The sequence below is a fragment of the Lissotriton helveticus genome, chromosome 7 (genome assembly GCF_964261635.1).
Source record: "Lissotriton helveticus chromosome 7, aLisHel1.1, whole genome shotgun sequence".
Taxonomy (NCBI): Eukaryota; Metazoa; Chordata; class Amphibia; order Caudata; family Salamandridae; genus Lissotriton; species Lissotriton helveticus.
In genome coordinates, this window is record NC_136068.1 from 1,316,095,196 (window position 1) to 1,316,111,918 (window position 16,723).

Consider the following 16,723-nt stretch of genomic DNA (forward strand, 5'->3'; position numbering starts at 1 on the left):
ATGGTCATTTACAACGCCATTTACTGTAACTATAAAAAAAACGAGACCTATTGCATTATAAATGAGTGCTGAAACATTCCCTCTTCGCTCGCTTCTTGAAAACAGACCGTGACCTGTGCTGATTCAGGGCCATTGCTCAGCTCACACGCCAGTGCATGATTCGACCTGGTACTGATTTCTCTGTAGGATAATCCAACTCACCGTGCTTTTGCGTCGCAGCCCGGCACCTCGGACTACAGTCACTGGGTGGCGCCCTCACCTTACATTGTTGCTCTGGCGTCGGCGCGGTGCCACCTCTGCCTCGGCTGCAAACAATGCAGCCCGCTCTCACCATAACCAGGCGGAAGCAGAGGGCACCTGGCGGAGGCATGCTGGCACGGGCACCCCCGGGGCCAGGGGGAGCGCCCTGACTTTGACCTCCGGCGCGAGAGGCTTCAGAGGCACGACGTGAGAGAGCAAAGGGTGCACATATTAGTAGATGCCCCAAGGCACCAGGACAGACCGGTTTACCAGGAGACCACGAGGGTGATGGGAGACGGGGAACCTCCATAGTAGACAAGCTCACCGGAAGGCTGCCTGACCCGGACAAGTCCCCAGCTCAGGTGTCCATCACCGGCCCTGTCCGTGCCCAGGGCGCTGCCGAAGCCCTCCCTTGGCTTGGACGTGTGGCACCTGCCACTAGTAAAGACTTCTGTGCCGGCTGTGGGAGATCATCGAGCGGGCCCCTCCGTGCACCCGGGGCCACGGAGACTGCAGTTTACCGGTTCCGAGCACCGGTCCCACTCGAATGGTAAAGGGAAGGATGCGTGAGGTGCACTGGAAACAAAGGATAACGCATCTCTGAGGGACACAGGTGCAGTGACCGAGGGACTCCTGAGTGGGATCGGGATAGCGCCACTCATGTAGGATAGAAGTGCTTTGAGGCTCTGAGATCCAGCACTTCTCCTCAAGTGCGAGAATCCCTCGTGGCACTTCTGTCAGAATACTTTGAGAGTAAGTGCCAGCACTTCTCTGTGGGAAACTGAGACTTAGTATTAACCTTTTTCGGCAGGATACAAGTGCTTTGAGAATGTGCAGCAGCACGTCTACGGAGGGCAATAGTGCGATGACGCTGTGCACTAACACTTCTCTGCAGAATACATGGGTGCTGTAAGACTAGGGACCCGCACTTCTGTGCAGGATACAAGTGGTTCGATGCAGAGTCTCGGCACTTCTTGGCTGGATAATCGAGACAGTGAGAATCCGCACTTCTCCTCTGGGAACATAGATCGTGTGCCCTTTCCCTGCAGACTGGTGGTGCTATAAGATATAGCACAAGTACTTTTCCGGATGATACGCGTGCTGTGAGACCACGCAACACCGCTACTTTACAGTGTACACGTGCTTTGGGACTAAGCACCAGTACTTCTCTGCAGACCAGTGAGGGTTAAAATACTGTAACCAGCAACCCAAGCGCCTTGAGACCTTCACGGGTGATTTGCCGCTTCAAAAATAATTGATTGACTGACTCCCAACACTTCTCTGAGATGCAGGTGCTTTGGGGGGACACCAACACTTTCCTGTGATACAGATGCGTTGTCACGGAGCACCTGCCTCTATCTGCTGCATACACACGCTTTGAGACCGAGTACTGGCACGTATCTGTAGGATACAGGTGCTGTGCGTCTGACCACCGACGCTTCTCTACTGGACCCAGGTGACGCGAGTCCCGTCACCAGCTCTTCCCCAGGACAGCGCTGCGGAGAGGCTGTCTGTCCGGACTCGTGTGCGTGGTGCAGCGTGTCCTCCGGGTCCCCTCGGGATGCCAGTGTGACGCTCATCGCCCCCTGCACGCACCTACCTGCGCTTGGAGGCTCCACCGCAGGTGCTGTGTGGCTGTGAGTAGTGGCACTCCGACGCCTCCTCCTCACACACCTGCTGACTCGTGACTCTCCTGACACCCCGCGTCCCAGTCCCGCCTCCCCTGCTTGAGGAAGAGGCGATAAAACGCGACAGGCGGAGAGGTGGAACCGAAAGAGGGACCGGCGCGTCCGCAGACACCTGCCTCGGAGGAAGGAAGGCGCCTCCACCGAACACCGCGGGCTCCGAGGTCCGGCCCCGCTCACACCTCAGCGGAGCACCTGCTCCGGGGACGCGCTGAATCTGGAAAGAGCCCCGGTCTGCGGGACACTTGCCCGGCTCTGAGGCATACCTGCATCCGCGGAACACTTTTCTCCGGGGAACGCCTTTTTTTTTCTTTTTGTGTGCAATACCTGACAGGTTCTGGGAAACACACGTCTCCGTGGGATATCCTGTGACCTTGTGGGACTCCTAACGCTGTGAAGCTCCACAGGCTCCGTGGTACCCCTGCATCCGTGGACAGCTGCCTCCGTGACACGCCAGCCTCTGCGGCCTGCTGCAGCCTCCGTGGTACCCCTGCATCCGTGGACAGCTGCTGCCTCCGTGGTACCCCTGCATCCGTGGACAGCTGCTGCCTCCGTGGTACCCCTGCATCCTTGGACAGCTACCTCCGTGACACGCCAGCCTCTGCGGCCTGCTGCAGCCTCCGTGGTACCCCTGCATCCGTCGACAGCTGCTACCTCCGTGGTACCCCTGCAACCGTGGACAGCAGCCTCCGTCACTCGCCGGCCTCCGCGGCTTGCTGCTCTGTTGCTCTACCGCTGCTTCCTACTTTGGGATTGCTCTTCTTCGATCTCGGGTCTCCTTCACGTCACCGTCAGTGCGGGGGTCGGGACCGGAGTCATTGGTCCTGGGGTCAGCGCCAGGGCTGCCCCCCTCCCCTACGCAGTGCAGCCGGATGACTTCTGAGCCATGGTCTCGGTGACCTCGGATGGGACAATTATGGTCAGACGATGCTTCATCACCCTGCGGCCCTTCCGGTGAGTAGTATGCCACTTTATCCTCCCTGCCCACCCATGTTGCCTCATCTGCTGCCCACTTTCGCTTCCCTTGCACCTTTCAATGACTGTAACTTCCCCTTCTGCCCATCTCATCTTCTCTGCCGCCTTTCAGTCACCGTAGCCTCATCCATTGCCCACTTTCTCTTGTCTGTAGTCCAGTTCCCATCACCGTAGCCTCTCCCACTGGCCATTTGTTTCCTCTTTGTCCCCTTTCCTCACTGTCTCGTTTCAGCTCTCCGCCGATCCGTGTAACCTCTCGCGCTGCCCACTTCCGCTTCTGTGCCCCCTTTTCATCACGGTACCCTCACCAGCTCCTCGCTCCCTCTTAGCCTTTGTCAATTACTTTCACCTCACCTGTCGCCTCAGTGCAACCAAGGGAAATGACCCCCAGGTCCCCAGTTACGTAGTGAAATGCAGAAACACTTGGGGGACAGAGGGACGCTCACAAGCCTGCCGCCGGTGCACTCCACCTGCTGCACTAGTGATAGCTTCCACCCCGCTGCAAACCACGAAGAGTCAGACCCCCCTAAAGATGGCACATCTGGTTCTGGTGTTATTTGTGAATTGTGATGTTGGGTGGGGTGGGAGGCGGCTTGGAGGGGGTAGAACGGTGAAGAAATTACTTCACGTGTTCACAAAACAAGGACAGCGCGAGGTTATGAGACACGACTTCCTTCACTCTAACAAGGGCCAGAACCTGCCTGGCCGCGGTATTGCAAGCTTCTCCTCGCCTCGGTCATCAGCAGTGCAAGCTTCCCACTCAAACAGGCACGGGACCGGTGACAACAGCATCCCTCGTAAACACAACATGAACAGTGCAATCTACCCACACACAAACCACAGGCGCAGCTTAAGCTGTAGTAGTGTACATTTCCGTCATGCACAGAATCTGTACTGTGCAGACAGCCACAGTGCAACATGCCCGTACACATATAACCGGTTCAGGCTGGACAGAAGCAGCCAAGCTTCAGTCATACACACCATGTATGTATATGTTTTTTCTATAACACATGCAACCGCAGGGAGAGTGCCCCTCACACATTTGGAATGTATGCACCAAGGGACGCAGCAGTGCAAGCCCCCCTGATGCAGAGACCTAGCACAGCATTGACAGAATGCACCTAGCATCCCAGATGTGCAGTGGGCGTGTGCACCATACTGTGCACCTTGAGGCATTTTAGATTGGCAGAAGAGGCCACAGACACTTGAGGTTCCCCTTCTGTAATTCATATTGTTCCAGAACATGTATAGTACCCCTACAATCTCAGGGGACATGGCCCCATGCAAATAATTCAATTTCAATTAATTTTCAATTAATTTTTAACCAAATAATGAAAAAGCTGCCTCTCCAACAGTGCTGTAGTATAGACTCTGGTTCAGAGGCAATAGGATGACAAGAGATTCACATGATGTGTGTCTTTAAGGTGGCACCCGTTGGGCTCCCTGAGGGCAAGTTCTTGTAAGGGGGCATCAGGTGTCCTAAGAATTCCCCTGACACCCCTCCCGCATTTAGGTGGAGGCAGCCAATCACTGCAACCGCCTGCAGGGCAGACTCCGTCCTCCTTTCTAAAGGAGGCCACGCGTTTGACCGTACAGTGAGGGGGGGCTACCTGCTTCAAACAGCTGACCTGCAATTCAGGAGGGAAGGCGTGAGTTCACAGCTGCATCGGGAGAGCACATTTGCTGTAATATGTCACACTGAACCCGTCTGCACACGGTGCTGCCAGGGTGCACCCCCATACAAATCAAGCCAGTTTGTGTGTGTGTGCCCTCAGTCCAAGCTCCCCTCACACAAATAGAACAGTAACAGCTCAAGCCGCAGCAGTGCAAGCTTCCCTCCCATATATAGACCAGGCATTGCCTGAGCAGCGACAGTTCTATCTTTTTCATCATATAGAAAACTATTACAGAACAGAAACTAGAGCAGTGCAAGCATCTCTCCCACACATAGCACAGGTATTGCATGAGAAACAATAGCGTAATTTGTCACTATATAAGCAACAGTTTCAGCACACGCAACAGCTGTGCGTTATACCCTCACATGCAACCGGTATTTCTCGCGCAGCAATAGTAAAAAAGTCCTTCATACAGTGGCGACTCGCATAGGGCGTGCTGTGGGGCAGTGGAGCGGGGAGGGGCGGGGAGGGGCAGGGTGGGGTCGTAAACTCGGACATACGACAGAACGGAGGAAAGTAATTATTACGTTCCTCCGTTCCGTCTGTATGTCTGAGTTTACTACCTCCCACCCAACCCCTCCCCCGCCCCGCAGCACGCCCTATGCAAGCCGCCACTGCAAACAACAGTTATATCTCATGAAGCAGCAGTGCAATTTTCATTCCCTCACATAAAACATGCATTGTGCAAGCAGTAGTGTAACATTCTCGCACAGGGCAGCTTCAGAAGGTGGAACAGCATTTCCTAGAACGGGTATTTTGCGTGCACCGGCGTGGCAACTTTCCATCATACAAACAGTTACTGCTCATGGAGCAGCTGCTCAAGATTCACTGTTTCACATATGCATGTATTGTGCAAGCACCAGCAGTGCAAAGTTCCCTCATAGGGAGAACAGTTACAGCACATCCAGCAGCAACGCACCATCTCTGTACAGCAGGACATGTTCAGCACATGCAACAGTGCACATTTCACAGATACACACAGCAATAGCTGCAGCTCGGACAGCACAGGTACATGTTTTCCCCCCATACAGAAATGAGGCACACACAAGTGAGGCACTCATTTCAGAAACATAGGAGGAACAGAACGAGAAGCAACAGGGCGCGTTTTCTTCTCTCTCAACAGTTACAGTGTAGGTACTGTACTTCCTCACACAGAGACAAGTTATTCAGAGCTCTAAGTGGGCCTCACACCCAGAAGTAATTAAACATTGACTTTGAGACGGGTACCTACTGGGTCATATATTCCTGTCTTTAACTTTACAGACAAAAGACATCGATTTCTCAATAATGACTTTAAAACCCGTCGGGTAATCCATGTCCGTGATGCAGTTGTCCACAGTCCACGTTTAACTTCATCTTGTATTCCCTAAGAGTATTTGCATTTTCCAGATGCTGCGTTATTGTAGTTTTTTTTTGCTCAGGCAACATATTACTCAGTAGAGCACACATGGTGAGCGGTCACCTGTAAGTTACTGGTTAATTTCCTGGTGAGATTGGGATGTTGTGCTCATAATGGGGCATGATGGAAAGCTCTTGGGTTGAGGCTGAAGGCGGAGCACGTTTCTACCACTACCTCTCAGTTGGCTTTAAAGATGTTCAGACTACGTGCGCATGTAGTCATTGGCGCCTCTGTAAAGCACACAAAGCATTCATCACATATGGGCCAGCTGTTATTACCATGTTATGGGAAAGTGTATGAAAGATGCATACACAGCAACACAGCTGTTCAAACGTACTAAAGGCAGAGAAAGTGCCACGTTTGCAGGTGTGAGATTGCCTCTAAAAGTGTGTGTCTGCGTGTGTGTGAGAGAGGGCATGGTGAAAGGGAGGTGACACTAGGAATTACATGTAGAAGGGCAGAGTGACAAGGTAGTGATGAAGAGGAAGGAGGTGGCGTTTGATATATGCAGCTGTGAGCTTTCAGAACGGTATGGGGGAAAAGGGTTTGTCTGTCAAAGTGGGAGATTGCAGAGGGGAGTGGAGAGAAGGGGTGGCTGAGACACCCCGAAGACCTCTAACCCTTTCACAGGCCTTAGTGATGTTTAGTTCAAAGTCTCAAATTTCCAGAATGTAAATAATGTCAAATCTAATATTCACAACATTTTCGTTCTGTTACTCATTTATCTGAAACCTGCTAAACGGTCTGGTTATAAGTGTATATTCGCTCCAGACCTGGACAACCCGTTTTACCCCCAGCAATTGCTTTGTGTGCTGAAGTCTTTGGGGTCAGTTTTTAGAGTAGCGGGCTGCTGCTGGCACCTCTGTTGCTTTCTGAAGCTCCCCCAAGTTAATTGCAGTAGGCACATGGGGAGCTTCACGGGAGAGAGAAAGGTGAAATATAGGGCCCGGATCCCCCAGCATGCTCCACGCCCGCCCACAACCCACCATAAATTAACATTTGAGATAAGGTGGGTGTAAAAAGGCCATGTTTAATATCAACACACATAAACATGACATTGCATAGTTATATCAAACGTTATTAAATTCATATTCTGAATAAGAATCTTTACTTTCACATTAGCATAACTCATCTTGAAATTCAGAATACCATTATCATTTCTTCTTTTCCCCCAGCACCAAGGGGCCCTCTGGCTCGCCTCTCCCCAGGTAGCGATGCCCGCGCGAGGTGCAACCCACCTGCGCCCCAGAGTGATGGGCCCCAGCCCTCGAGACCTTGTCCGCCATTCCAGGGCACCACCACTCGTCCACCAGGTTGCCCAGGATCCCAGGAGGCTCGTACCTGTCGCACTAGCCTCCCTAACCGGTGGTCTCCATCCCCCTGTGGAGAGCTTACCTTCTCTCCCCTCAGTGCTGGCCTAGGGAGTGCTCAAGGTGGACTCCCGTCTATTTTTGTCCATCTATATCAGTGTTCCAAAGTCTCTTTTCCGCCACAAGGGTGACTAGGGGCCATAGGTCCGTCGCCCTTCCCCCCTTCCAACAGGTGTAGCACAAAAGACCAAATTCCATTAATCCAGGCATCCATGCCAATGTCAGACAAATGCACTCCATCATGGTGGAACATAGCTGGTCCAGAAATCATTTTGTGGGGTAAGTGTAGCAAGCGGCCCCTTTCTGAGCACAACTTCGCCAACTCACCATTCAGGCGTCTCACCGATACGTTCAAAACCCTAGCCCTGATGCCATTGCCCCACCATTTCCGTGGGATCATACAGGACCATGCAATCCTGGCCTGTGGAAAAATGCGCCCCATCCAAGCAAATTCAGTGAGGAGCGCCTCCTTGACCGCCAAGCGTCCCCGGTCTACCATGTCGTTGCCGCCCAGATGGATGATGATCAGGTCCGGGGACTTCTGTCCCTCGCGTTCTTTAATCTCTTCCACGAGCTGCCGCAGGTGCCGGATGCGCATTCCTCCCACACCGTGCCACAAAAATTCCGCCCCTTCCAAACTCGTTGGTTTCCGCACTCGCTGCTGTTGCAAACGCCCAGCTGCCCGCCGCACGAAGGAGTGACCCAACACCCACACCACCATTCTTGGCATACTAATAATCGGAGAGGAAATGGAAAAGTTAAGCAAATTCAGAGCACAAACATTTTGTCAAAGCAACTCAGGGCGTATATAACGCCTAAAACAATCAGACGACCAGCGGCCCACTTTTTTCACTGTCGTGGATGACAGTCCTGCTCCTGCTGCTAACATTGCTGCTCCTATCCTGAAGGAGTGAGAAGAATAACCTGTGCCCTCCAACCCCAGATCTACCAGGGCTCTCTGAAACACAGCTTTGAATTGGTATTGTGACACGCACTCGCCATTTTCATGGATGAACAGGGCCGGCCCCCTCCCACTGGGGCGGATGGCTAAGTACTCCTGCATGCAGGTGACCGGGCATACCGGTGCCCCCGGGGCGGGACACAGCTGAATCAACGCCCCCTTACCCGACTGGTCAGTCTTGGATTTCGTAAGGATCACCACCAGTCCCCCAGATTCTATCCTAGTATCTTTAAACTGGATCCCACCACCCTGGTTACTACGAGAAGACCCCACAATTTCCCCCAGGCGGAAGGCCCCGTAAAATGCCAGGGAGAACACTGCTGCAAATAACTTGCCCTCAAAAGACGAGATGCAAAGTCTAGGTAAGGCTTCCAGAATGTCCCTCAAAGTCCTAACATCTAAAGGGCGTCTGCAATCCCGCTTGGGACCCTCTAGCCTGGCCCATCCCGCTAAGGCTTTCTTGACCACAAATGAGGCTCCGGGGTCATGTGCACCCGCTAGTCTAGAAAAGAATCCTACTGCTGAAACATGAGCCCTAGCATAAGAGAGAGATCTGCCCTGGTCCCTGATTCTCTGTAGGAAGTAATACATGGCTTGATTTGAAAACCAGTTCGTGATGCCCGACTCCTGCACCAACAACCTGTAAGACAAAAAACCCTGCTGATACCCAGCCCGAGTGCGGTCACTCAATGAGGCACCTACCAGCCCCGCTAGGGCGGGGCTCCAATCCTCCACAGTGATGGTGGAAACACTGTCATCTCGTCCTCTGCCTCCGGGTGGTACCTCCGGAACTCCTGTAACTTGGAACGAGATAAAGCATCAGCCGCGTGATTATCCACGCCCGGAATGTGTGCTGCCCTGAACAGTAAATTCAACTTTAAACATTCCAACACCAGGTGCTTCAGCAATCTCAACACATGCCTACACGTAGCCCCCTGCCTGTTGATGGCTTCGACCACCGACATGTTGTCCGACCAAAAGATCACAGATCTATCTCTGAAGTGCTCCGCCCAAATGGTCACTGCTACCAGGATTGGAAACAACTCTAGGAATGCAATGTTCCTCGTCAAACCCCTCTCGTGCCACTCCCTTGGCCATTCCGCCCTGCACCACTGAGGACCCAGGACCGCCCCAAACCCAATGCTACCAGCTGCATCAGTGAACAACCCCAGCTCCCTGCTGGACACCGTAGGCGCTGGCCACATAACGGAGCCGTTAAAGCTCGACAAAAATTCCCGCCACACTTTCAAATCATTCTTCACGTCAGCCTGGAGGCGCACCCTGTGATGCTTCTGCGCCTGGCCGACCATAGCTCTGGCAATTGATCTCGAGAAAGGGCGCCCCATGGGGATGATCCTCAGGGCGAAGTTCAGCTGACCTACCAAAACCTGCAACTGGTGTAAAGTCACCTTCGGGGTGGCCAACGCCGCGTCAATGGCCTGGGAGAAGGCCTGTACTTTATCTGGAGGTAACCTGCACTCACCAACCACAGTGTCGATTTCTATGCCTAGAAAGGACATACATGTCGCCGGACCCACAGTCTTGCCCGGAGCCAGGGGTATCTTAAATTCCTGAAACATGGCCACCAATTGCTCTAGAGCACGTTCGCATGCAGCCGAGGCCGACGGCCCCATCACCATAAAGTCGTCTAAGTAGTGCACTACATCCTTGCAACCAGTTCTAAGGGAAAACAACCATTGTAGCATGGAGCTGAATGTTTCAAAATATCTGCATGACACAGCACACCCCATAGGCATACACCGGTCATAGTAAAACTGGTTATCCAACTGAAAGCCTAACAGGTGATAATCTTCGGGGTGCACAGGCAACAGGCGGAAGGCTGACTCTATGTCTGTTTTGGCCATGATGGCCCCAGGGCCCAAGTCCCTCAACCTCTTCAGGGCAGCATCAAATGAGGAATAAGTCACTGAACAAAGAGCAGGGTCAATGGCATCGTTCACTGAAGACCCTCTAGGCGCTGACAAGTTGTGAATCAGCCTAAACTGGCCCGGGTCTTTCTTGGGCACGACTCCCAAAGGGGAGCACACATAACCAGGAAGGGGGGGGGTCAAGAAAGGGCCTGCCACCCGCCCCAACGCTCGCTCTTTGTCTACCTTCAACCTAACTACCGCTGGCTGCGCCCGTGCAGAAAGCAAATTATTGCAATATTCTACAGGCGGGACGTCCTGAGCTGGAATGCGAAAACCTTCTGAAAAACCCAAATACAATAATTCGGCTGCTGACCGGTCAGGATACTGATTCAGCCAATAAATCAGTTTCCCAATGTCCACGGGAGTAGGCAACTTAAGACTGGGACGGCTTAAAATCCTTGCCCCCTCCCCCTTTCTCTTTGGATTTCTTAATACATTTGGACTCGGGATGAGAAGGGTGGCCATAGAAGGAGCACGCGTGTCTGAACTTGCACTTATCTGTGGGCCAGGTACACACCTTTCTGTTAACCGCATGCGTGCGGGCGGAATTCCGCTCGCACGCTGAGATTTTCAAAACCGCACTTTACATGACGAGCTGGGCTCGTCATGAGCGTGCGAGGAGGCTACCTCATGACGAGCCCAGCTCGTCATGAGCGTGGAAGGGGTTAAAGGCCCAGCAAGTCCCTCTCTTCTCCCCGTACCCCCCTTGAGATGACCGAAAGGGCTGCCTATTAGCTTGATACCCCCCAGATTTGCCATTCACGCTCTCCAGCCAAACATTGACCTCCACTTGGTCCCAACCCATGTCCGGGTCCTGCACCTTTTCCCATCTAAAATCTCTATCATAGTCCAACCAGGCAGAACCCCCATGAGTCACGTGTGCCTTCAAAATCCTATGCATATAATATACTAAGGACGCTGCTAATTCCGGTTTCTTTTCAATCACCACCGTCATGAACACCTGAAAACCAAAAAGCCAGTTCGTAATGGACTCCTCCACTCTCGGTCTCTTATCCTTGGAGGAGCTCTCCTTCCCATCCTTTTCCTTGCCCTCCACTTCCCATCGTTTGGGCCGAATGAGAGAAAACATTTCCACAAATTCCCCTTTCCAAATCTTCTCTTTAACTTCAAGGGACACATGCGTCGCTAAGCGACCAGGTTTAGACAGAACATAACCCTGCCCTCCTTCAGTCTTAGCCCCTCCAGCAGGGTCACTGCTCCTGCCCTCTGGCTTACCTCCTGCAGGCACGGGAACACTCGGTACTGATGGGGATGCTTGTTGTATTACCGGAACGCCGGCTCCCTGCGCTTTTACCAGTAAGGCCAGTTGTGCCCTAATCTCGCTGAGGGTGGGATCCTCCGTAGTACTCGGAGCCCACGGCGCGACGGCCGCAGTCGCGGTAGCCGCCACCGGGATGGGGGCGGGGACCATCACCGTCGCCGTCGCCCCAGCCCCCCCTACCCCCTGAACCACCTGACCTGGCGTTAGCGCTCTCAGGGCGCTCAATATCTCGGCCAGCGGGCCTGAAGCTGCCCCCCCTGGTTGGGGGGCTACTGGTGCCGATACGCTCTGCGGGTTCACCCCTCCCCCAGTGGCCGGTACTGGTGTGAGGGCAGACAATGCCCCCCGGATTTCTGCTAATATCGCCCCTGTTCCCTCATCAGAAGGACCTACAGGGGGTGGCACTGTCGGTACATCATGTGGCCTGCTGGGTGGTACCACTGGCTGTACTACTGGCTGTCTAGGCGGGGGTATGATCAGGACCTCAGGATCCAAGGGAACAACATTGGGGGGGGCCTTGTCCCGGCATAATGCCTTTTTACTCTTGCTCCGCCCGCCCTGCTTCTGCACCCTGGGTTTTTTAACTAATGGCGGGAAGGCTGCCCTTGGGGGAACACCTGGCCTCCGGGGACGCTCCACAACTAACTCGGGCTCAGTCTCGGGTTCTGTGGGCTGCTCCTCACCCTCCCCTTCGCTGCTATCCTCGCTGCAATCTAGCTTGGAAAGTAGAACTTTCAGGAGCTGCGCGATCTCGGGATCCTTTCCCTTGCGCTTCTGTCTGAGGCTCTTGGGCGGCATGCTGGCTGCGCGCGCACCTATGGGACCTATCGCGCCCTCACCGGCTCCTCACTGAACCCTGCGACCCAAAGCCCTCTCCCGCCCTCGCGGCACCCACCAGGCGGCAGGCAAGGGGCGTCGAATAGGCCAACAAGCCCAGGGGTGAGGTCCGGCAGGTGCGAGCAGGTCACGACGCAGGCGGGGAAAGAGGCCGAACTGGATGACCCCGTGCCCTAAATAGGTCACGGCCTCTGACCCCGCCTACGCCGGAAGTGCGTCACCGCCTGACCCGGAAGGACTTACTCCTGCCGACCTCCCATTGGGTGGCCGGCCGGCTACCCTCGACCACTGGCGTGCGTGGGCCGGGGGGCCGGCCCCTAAAGGCGGGCTCGTCTAGCCTCGCCCTTGGTAAGAGAAGCGGGAGCTGTCAGAGCAGCAGGACTGGACTGGACTGGTTTGAAAATTTTTGCAAGATTTGCTTTTGGTTTCCATTCCTGTGTTTTCGTTCGTTCTTGTGTGATATATCTGGATGCAATAACACAAAACTAAAAGAGAGGCGCCTAACAACAGGTCACAGTGTCCATGAAGGATTGGAATCTAGTTCATGTGTTTTAAGCCAAACCCTGAATGACATAGACGGCGACCACACATCTTGGAAAAGATTCCCCATTCCATTAATTGAGCCATGTCCCTTTTAGAGACCTCCCGCCGTTTTCGTGGAACACTGGTTTCAGCAAAGAATCGGTGCACCTTCCCTCACACACAGAATAGTTACAGTGCAGACACCTGATATGTACACACACGCACAGGTGCGCGCGCGCGCGCACACACACACGCCAGGGGCCTAGCAACCATTAGTGCAGTGGCACCGGGGCCCTGAGGGGCCCATTGAACCCCAATCAGTGCTGTAATTTTCTACACAAACAGCAGTCAAAGGGGCCCTTTTCCTCACTTGCACCAGGGCCCATGTCAGACTTGCACCAATACTGGCAGAGGCAGCTGCTGCGCGCCTCCCCTCCAGCACAGAACAGGTACAGCTCAGGTTTCTGCAATACAAGTACCCGGCACACTTTAGAGAGCTCTAGGTCATAAACAGCATGTCTCTCACATACATACAATGGTACAGCAGGGACAGTGGGACTGAAAATGTCTCCCCTTCAGAATACCTACAGTGCAAGCAACAACAGAATATGTTTTTCACACAGCGAGCAATTCAAGCCAGGGCAGCAGTGCAAACAGACAGCCACTTTGGAAGCGGTGGAAGACACAGCTCTTAAGAGACCTGTGTTACCCGTGCCACCTTTAGCCAGCATTGGATATTTTACCAACATCACGTTGTATCCCGTAACTTTTTATTTAGCTTTTAAAATTGCAATATGGACTTCAAAGCAGCTGGCAGAGTGCTGGTGCTGAAAAAGCAAGACTGCCTGGAGGGGTCCCCCATAACATGGACACACCTGAGAGCGGCGGTTTAACCCTCAAGTGTGCTGAATGTCCAGGGTGTCTGGCTGGGGGTGTACCCGTGTATCCTGGTGCTTTATGGTAAAGGTGAGCACGAGACAATATTGATTCTGTCAGACCGGCAGGTTGGGAGTAACGTCCTAGCTTTGTTCCCCGCTCCCTTGCTGGTTATTCACAGTTTGTAAAGATAGGTTCTCATATGTCCTCCCCCACCCACAGGATGGTTGTGGTCCCGCAAGGGTCTATCTCATCCTGTAATGTTTTTTCAGTGCTCTCAGGTTCCTGCCTGGTGTAAGACATTTGGCCACCCAATAGCGAGTTGACTGTAAGTCTTTTTCTCCAGGTCTCAGGCCGGTGGGGACACAAGGCAGCACAGTCGCTGTTTTGTGTTATTCCTCTCCTTGCTTGCAATTGCTCACCAGTCCTCCCTTAGTTCAACCACCTCCCCAGTGGTAGCGGTGTTGAAGCAGTCAAGGCTTACTCTACAAAGTTGTTTGGGACCAGCGCCCAGAAACCAAATTTGATGAGAATGGATCTCAATCAGAGGTGTTTTCTTCGGAAAGGTACTATTATTTTTCACACCATAATAAAAGAGCAGTTAAAGTGGACCACAGTGATAAACCCAAAGTGCTTAGCACTTATGGTAGTAGAACTAAGGCCCAAAACCTATCTCCTTGCATCTCTGTGAGGTCAAAACTCGACTCAGTGTAAGCCTGTGGAGAAGATCTTTCTTCAGGATTACTTTTGTGGCTAATGCTCAGGTCAGTGTCAATAAAAGATTCATACTAGCAAGAAGGTTCAGCACAGCCAAGCACAGCAAACTCCATTTACTATATGTCAAGAAAGGTTAACCTGCTCAGCTCACACTCCTGTCAGTGCTCAATAGGTCTAATCCTATGTGCCATGTTCGTCTGATGTTAAAAGTGAGGTCCAGGAAATTTCAAGGCCCAATATACCGGAAACCACCAGTCATGAATGAAACCTTCTTTAACCTGAGGCTTCCTGCTGACAAGGGGGCTTTAACTGGACAGGGATTCAAGTGTAAGGGAACTGAGCGGTGATAAAAAGCCCAGGAGCCTCAAATTCAAAGACCAGGAGGGGAAAAAAGGCTTTGGACCTTCTTCTCTAAGGAGGTCGTCAGGGAATCCAGATCTCCAGACAACCTAACACTAAATCAGCAAACCAAGGGGAGCAGTTCACACTCAAATGTGAACCACCTCTTGGTGTGTGGGCTAACAAAGATTAGGCTTATCCGGTGAAAAATAAAGTTCTTTTTAGGGGAGGTCTGATATAATATTTTTGAAAAGTTGCATGCATTTAACGCACTGTGCAAATTTATAACTTCAGCTGTGGTCGAAATTAACACAAGAAAGATGTGCGGATAAAATATTCCAGCAAGAGCGTATTTTCTCTCGAAAAAAATATTTTTATTTTTTTCGCGCAAGTGCATTTTTTGGCGATTATCCTCCCCCCCCCCCCCCCCCCAAATGATTGTTTCAAAACTTTGCAACATATTCTTCATTTATTCAGGAGGAGTAAGGCAGGAGATAGGGTCAGTTCTGCGAGGCTGTGCTCCTTCAGTTTCACAGGTCATCATTGACGATCGCTGCATAGGCTTGTTCCATCATCACGTCTAGCTCACTGAGGCGGCATCCACAGCGCCAGGAGGGCCGGCAGATGACCCTGACTTTTCCTGCTGGGAGTTTTTCAGTGCCTCCAAGCAACTCTTCGGCAATAGTGTAGGCAGAGACTTTATTAGGCAACAAGTTGTGAAGGGGGTCGCATGCTGCTCTGTGCCGTAAGGAGATCTAGCGCAGGGCAAGTTCAAGGTCAAATGCTTCTTGAAGAACTGGCTTAAAGGCCCAGCGCATATCTATATATGGGGCCTAACGTTTTTGGACCCAGCTCAAAGTGGTGATTGCTTTAGTCAAAGATTGTCAGCAACTCTGTTTTTCTCGAGCTGTCATAACGTAATTAGCTTTACCCAGAGGTGGACGCTGAATCTATGTTCAAGGCAAACGTGCTGTACAGCAGCCGCTACCGGAGGCCGCATGTGGGCAAGATCACAAGTCTCAGGATGCTCAAGAGCCAATCCTAGGTTGTAAGGAGGGCAACATAAAACAGTGATGTTTCAACTCAGAAGAACCACGCCCACTGAGATACAATATACACACACAGTGGAGGAAATGTGGCGTCAGGCACCCACCCCTGAAAATAGGGATCCCACATCATGCAGTGCAGGTAACTGTATTTTACCAGCCACTTCGCAGGCGCACATGGTACTGGGGACAACTGAACAGGACTTGAGCACTAGGGGCGTGCATCGCGACGGCAGGTTGGCAGCATCCTTGAACAGGGCACAGGCTGCCGCTCTTTCAGTACGGGGACCACATAGTTCGCTTAGTATTCTTACTGCTTTTGGGAAGCTGAGGATTGAAGCCATTTGGGGGCGAAACCTGGCTGCTTTTTACGTGAGAGCCTTTTGAAGACAAAATCTAGTCATTGTCTCCTAGCAGTACCCCACTAACAAATCCAACCTGTCACCATTCAGGTAGCTACCCCTTCACCAGTGAGATGGCATCCTTGTTGATGAAAGGAGGAGCATCTGGGACAGCCCCCTGCCGGGCAGAGTCTATCACTGTTGCCACATGGTAATTTCGATTTTAGAGGCCACCAGTTAAAAACATTACAGATGGCAGGCACCTTGTTAGCTGTTAGGGGAAAATCAGCAAGTTTCAGAATGGCTCAGGTGCATTGGGGAGCCCGGCCGGCATGGGCATATGTCAACTCTGGCATGTATCCGGGAACCGGGAAGGTAGGAGGCTGCCTTCGTGGATGGCTGAGCTGCTACGATCCTGCCTGAAAGTGCTTAGCTAATCTATTTGTAAAACTGTGCTTTGATTTGCAACCTTTGGGCCATTCTTTAAATAATACAAATTACATTATTGTAGGAAGAACGCGCATTG

General features: G+C 52.5%; 1 protein-coding gene across 2 annotated transcripts in view; it reads left to right on the forward strand.

Moving 5' to 3' along the window:
• Window positions 1–329: 329 nt before the first annotated feature.
• Window positions 330–16,723, forward strand: part of MGAT5B (alpha-1,6-mannosylglycoprotein 6-beta-N-acetylglucosaminyltransferase B) — a 793,707-nt gene continuing 777,313 nt past the window's right edge. Inside the window, exon 1 of one of the 2 annotated variants that reach the window (XM_078654621.1) lies at window positions 330–2,879. In XM_078654621.1, the coding sequence (XP_078510747.1) occupies window positions 2,812–2,879 (68 nt within the window). In that variant the 5' untranslated portion in view covers window positions 330–2,811. The remainder of the gene's footprint in view (window positions 2,880–16,723) is intronic. The other variant, XM_078654622.1, reaches the window with a different exon arrangement.